We start from the raw sequence: 6,000 nt of genomic DNA on the forward strand, positions 1-6,000 counted from the left end.
CTCCTCCAGGGGATATTCCCAACCCAGAGATGAAACCCACGTCTCCTGTGTCTCCTGCATGGGCAGGCAGATTCTTGACTGTCTGAGCCACCTGGGGAGCCATTTATGGCCTCCAATTTATCGCCCAAGGGCTTCCCTGGGGCTCCGATGGTAAAGAATCCACCTGCAATGCAGGAGACCCAGGTTCGATCCCAGGGTCGGGAAGATCCCCCGGAGAAGAGAATAGCTACCCACTCCAGTGTTCTTGCCTGGAGAATCCCATGGACAGAGGAGCCTGGCAGGTTACAGCCCATGGGGTCACAAAGAGTCGGACAGGACTGAGAGACTAACACGTTCACTTTACCCTCCAAGCAACAAAAGAGGTTGCCCTGTAGAGAAAAGTTTAAGCCATTAGATGTGTTTTTTTGTTGTTAGTATATTTTTGGGTTTTGTTTGGCCATGCCGCATAGCATGAGGGAATCTTAGTTCACCCACCAGGGATCAAACCACGCCCCCTGCATTGAAAGTGAAAAGTCTTTTCCACTGGACCATCAGGGAAATCCTGCCGTTAGATGTGTCTTAACTTTCCATCCTTTGACACTCTAGGAATTCTGTGGTCGCTGTAGATCTCGCTGTTTCCAAAGAGATGGATTCCTTCCACCCCCACAAGCAGACCCGGCTCTATGGCATCACTTCCGCCCTGTTGCAGTGTCCTGAAGGTAACTCACCTGTGCTCTATGTAGTCAGGGGCTGGGTTGACCCCTGGGGCTCAGAGCCCACACTCTGGCCGCCCCCTATATGGCCTCTGGTAGCCCTGATCACAGGGCAGGTGAGACCTAGTCCATTCCATCAAGGGTCTTCATTAATTAGTAGGTAAACCAGATGGATCAATAGAAAATGGTAGGGAATGAAGTGGATAGTGGATAAGGGTGAGGAAAAGTATCGACTCTTGGAGTGAGTCTAAAAGTATGCTGTCTTCAGGCTCCAAGGAGGAAAAGCAGTGTTACGGTCTCTCCTGCTTTAAAAGTTCATCCATTTGTCCAGACAGCAACAATAATAATTGATAGTCATAATAATTGCAAACATAGATGTGATACTTCCTGTGAGCTGGGTACATCCCATGTATTAAAAGTCACTGCGTGCTTTGTATCCACTGATTCACTTAATCCTCGTAGCAGCCCTATGATGTAGGTGTTATTATTTTGCCCACTTTATAAATGAGGATACTGAAACCACTTGCCCAGAGTCACAGATCACTTCCAGTATTCATGGCAGCAGACTTGGGGGTAAGTTAGGCAGCCTGGCTGCAGAGTCTATGCCATGGCTTCCTCCTTCCTGGCTTCCCTCTTGCCCCCTAGTGAAGCGGCCAAGCTGCATAGAAAGCACATTCTGCTTTAAAATTCCAGCTCCATGTTATGACCAGAGCTGGAAAACCCTCCCTGAGCTCTGCTAATAGCTTTGTTGGTAAATCTGCATATCCCCCAGATCAGGAATCAAGGTTTTTGCACATTTGGCAAATCCTTAATGATGAGGAAACAGCCAGGAGATAAGCTGAGTTAAAATTTCTATACAGCTTCCTTGTTCTCCAGGACCCTCCCATAAGCTTGGCCTCCCAGAGACCGAACAGGGGGCTAGTATTGAGGTCACTCTCTTAACTGATTGAACCACTGAGCTTACCTCTGCCTTTTCCAGGTCACAACTACTGCTCAGTGAACAATGGTGGCTGCACCCATCTCTGCTTGGCCACCCCAGGAAGCAGGACCTGCCGTTGCCCTGACAATACCCTGGGAGTTGACTGTATCGAGCAGAAATGAAGAGTTCCTTGTGTGCTCTCCAAAGTATTTCACAGCAGCACCCTTCTTGAAAGGGTCCAGACTGAAAACTGTCTGACCTGGTGGCTGAATGGCCACCAGGCCCAGGTCCAACCCAGCCTGAGCCCCAACAGCATTGCCCTCACTGTTCCCCAAAACACATGCCCTCAGCTTCTGGAATGGGAAAGCCTCTACTCCTACACAAAGTCTCCCTGACCCTAACCCTCAGACTAGCTTATACAGCCCTGAGTGAGGATTATATGCCCCATCCTGGTGCTGGAAACTGGCCCCAGCCTTCATACCCCCATAGTGAGCAGAGCTTCCCAGGGCCTGAGCTGCCCGCCTTCTTTGTGGCCTTACGAGCTCAGCCTCACTTTGAGACACCCATTGTTCCCTCAGCTGCTGGACACATCGAGGCTGTGAGCAAAGGAGGGAGTTTGCTCTCCCACAGTTTTTCTTGGTGCTCTGATTTCCCTCTTTATACTCCTAGCATTGAACCCCTGAGTTCTATATCGCCTGCATCCTGCCCAAGGCAGGATGTGAGCAAGCCCTGCCTTTTGGTCAAAACTCATCGTGTCCAAAAGATAGATGGGTATTTGGTGGATGATACTGAGCAGCCTCTCCCAGATAAGTTATTGGCATTTCTGAAGTAGTTGTTGGTAGTCAAAAGCTTAAATCAAGAGTGTCCAGAGAAATTCAAGGTGCAGAGTCAGATGTTTGAGGATGGGGATTTTATTGATGTGCCTTAAATTATACCAAAGAGTACCAAAGTATTCCTCTTTATCCAAAGCACTTGGATCCTAGCATCTGGTTCTTGGGGCAACACAGCCCTATTGCTGGCACCTGTGTCCAGCCTCCACGTGGAGACCCATCTGAGATACAGGCTGGGACTGGGGACCCCCTGAAGTCCCTCATCTCTGCCCTCCACCCCAGAGAGCCAATCTACAATCAGTCGTGAGCTCTGTGCTCTTTTGTTCATCCTCCATCCATGGCCCTTGCTCACTGTATTCTCATCCAAAGACACAGTCCAGGAAGGCCAAACTGAATATTTATATGAGTCCTCCAGACACTTTGTTCCTCATTGGTGTAATTAAAAGGACCATTACCACATTTCACATTTATCTTTCTAGAGCTTGTTTAGAAAACATCTCCTGACCATATATAGCTAGTGGTATTTGGTGGGGTGGGTGGGGGGGGCTGGGTGGGGAGGCAGTGACTATTTCCCAAAGTCCTAAAAGAATGGAAATTTTGAATTGAAAGCTAAGGATAAGGAATTTGCGTCAGTGAAGATCGGGTTAAGGAAGTGAGAAGACTCAGTGAAAAGTATCACGAAGAGATTGATGAAGAGCAGAAATGGAAAACCCAAGAGGAAGGATAAAGGAGAAGATTTAACAATAGCAATAAGAAAAGCTCTTAAATAATGCCAAAGAAAATATGATATGTTCTTTGTCAGAGGACACTTCTATGCTTAAGGACATGGAAGAATTTCCCTGTTTTTCTCCTTAAGGAAGATATCCCTCTTCTAATCTGCAAACCTCAGTACCCTCAACTCCCCCTTAACACACTGCTTTTCTACAGCACATAGGAGCCTGAGTGGAAAGAGCCTTTCCTTGAATAATTGGAGTTTGTTTTGAGAAGCAACTATATCCCCAAGAATCACAAGGTTTGGGGAACACATAAGTCTTTTATGTAGCCCAACCACATAAATTAGTTTAACTTTCCTTTTCTATTTATCATTCCATATCCAACCCTCTATATCAAATGTTTTGTCATGATTTTTGTATAATGTTTATAACTGTTTTATTCATTTTGCTAGATTCATTCTAAAGTTTTTTAAAACAGTAAATTCTTAAACTGTGGAAACCATTGAAGGTGCTTATTAACTGTTCCCCAGATTTGTACAAGTATTGGATAACTCCTTGAGTTTACAGCTGTATAAATTTTAGTGCAGAAAATAAACTTTTTTTGTTAAAAAAAAGTCTTCTTTTATCTTGTTTGAATGAGGCAGATTAATCTCAGGAGGCAGATTCACAATGGAAAGACAGTCATTTAATAATCTGCAAAACCTATTTAGCCCCTAGTGTTATAAGGGATGGTATTTTCCCCAAGTGAGTCCTCAAACTTAAGTTCAGTTCAGTCACTCAGTCGTGTGCAACTCTTTGCGCACATGCCAGGCCTCCCTGTCCATCACCAGCTCCTGGAGTTCACCCAAACTCATGTGCATCAAGTTGGTGATGCCATCCAGCCATCTCATCCTCTGTCGTCCCCTTCTCCTCCTGGCCCCAATCCCTCCCAGCATCAGGGTCTTTTCCAATGAGTCAACTCTTCACATGAGGTGGCCAAAGTATTGGAGTTTCAGCCTCAGCATCAGTCCTTCCAATGAACACCCAGGACTGGTCTCCTTTAGAATGGACTGGTTGGATCTCCTTGCAGTCCAAGGGACTCTCAAGAGTCTTCTCCAACACCACAGTACAAAAGCATCAAGTCTTTGGTGCTCAGCTTTCTTCACAGTCCAATTCTCACATCCATACATGACCACTGGAAAAACCATAGCCTTGACTAGACGGACATTTTTTGGCAAAGTAATGTCTCTGCTTTCTAATATGCTGTCTAGGTTGGTCATAACTTTCCTTCCAAGGAGTAAGCGTCTTTTAATTTCATGGCTGCAATCACCATCTGCAGTGATTTTGGAGCTCCCCCTAAAATAAAGTCTGACACTGTTTCCATTGTTCCCCATCTATTTCCCATGAAGGGATGGGACCAGATGCCATGATCTTCGTTTTCTGAATGTTGAGCTTTAAGCCAACTTTTTAACTCTCACTTTCATCAAGAGGCTTTTTAGTTCCTCTTCACTTTCTGCCATAAAGGTGATGTCATCTGCATATCTGAGGTTATTGATATTTCTCCCGGCAATCTTGATTCCAGCTTGTGCTTCTTCCAGCCCAGCGTTTCTCATGATGTACTCTGCGTAGAAGTTAAATAAGCAGGGTGATAATATACAGCCTTGATGTACTCCTTTTCCTATTTGGAACCAGTCTGTTGCTCCATGTCCAGTTCTAACTGTTGCTTCCTGACCTGCATATAGGTTTCTCAAGAGGCAGGTCAGGTGGTCTGGTATTCCCACCTCCTTCAGAATTTTCCACAGTTTCTTGTGATCCACACAGTCAAAGGCTTTGGCATAGTCAATAAAGCAGAAATAGATGTTTTTGTGGAACTCTCTTGCTTTTCCACAAACTTAGGAGCTGATAATTGACTTTAAAATAATTCTATCATGGACTTCACCCTTTTAAACATTGTTTTCATTTTTATAAAAATTTTAGCTATAGGCGGTAGCATTTCCTGGTTCAGTTCTGAAGATGAGCTGTGTTTTTTCCCCATTTTCATATCCAGAAGGAACAAAGATATCTTCCTGGCATTGGCCATGGAGTGAGATCCCTTGGTCTGTTCTCAACTGCCACCAGTGCATAGTGCTACCTATGTTGGCCCCTGAGGGGGATGATAATGGGCCTTTGACTTGGACAGAGTGAAGCAGGCTCAAAAATGGCAGGAATGAGGTTGAAATCATTGAAGAGAAGGGACCTGGTGCATCAGGGCCTACCCATAAAATGGCACCACCAATGGAATCAGTTATTAATACATCCTGCTGATGTGGACTTACTGACAGACAACTGATATTAGGTCTAAATGCTAAGACCAGTGTTTTATTCTGGTCATAAAATCTAGATACATTAAAGTGATGTCAGGGAAGATGGTGCAGTAGGAAGCTTTAGGAATCCACCCCTCTATAAAACAATAGTTGAACTGGCAGGAGCCATCTGAATAAACTACTTTAGAACTTTGTGTCTAGTGGAATGCTTGCAGCTCCCAGGAGAGAGTTTGATCAAGAGACTGGTAAGTTTCAGCTTCCCCTTAATAGTGGTAGCCATCCCCTTTCCCCAGCCCCAAGACACTCAGCTACGGGGACAGCAGCCCGTGTTCCTAGCGCAGTTTACTAAGACCAGGTTGAGCGATAAGAACCAGCATTGCTCTCCAAAAATCAGATTTGTGGGTTCTGACTACTGCTTCTAATTGGGGGCCAGCATAGGGGAAAAATCTTCCTGACATAGGATTTGGCAATAATTTCTTGTATATGACACCAAAAGCACAAGCAACAAAAGAAAAAGACAAATACAAATACTAATTGCTGGGGAGGGTGTGGAGAAAAGGGAGC

General features: G+C 45.1%; 1 protein-coding gene across 1 annotated transcript in view; it reads left to right on the forward strand.

The window, feature by feature from the left end:
* NID1 (nidogen 1) overlaps positions 1–2,953 on the forward strand; it is a 100,987-nt gene extending 98,034 nt beyond the window's left edge. Inside the window, exons 19-20 of the mRNA XM_052639469.1 lie at positions 586–698; positions 1,672–2,953. Of these exons, the coding sequence (XP_052495429.1) occupies positions 586–698; positions 1,672–1,793 (235 nt within the window). The 3' untranslated portion in view covers positions 1,794–2,953. The remainder of the gene's footprint in view (positions 1–585; positions 699–1,671) is intronic.
* Positions 2,954–6,000: the final 3,047 nt, after the last annotated feature.

The sequence above is a fragment of the Budorcas taxicolor genome, chromosome 5 (assembly GCF_023091745.1).
Source record: "Budorcas taxicolor isolate Tak-1 chromosome 5, Takin1.1, whole genome shotgun sequence".
NCBI lineage: Eukaryota > Metazoa > Chordata > Mammalia > Artiodactyla > Bovidae > Budorcas > Budorcas taxicolor.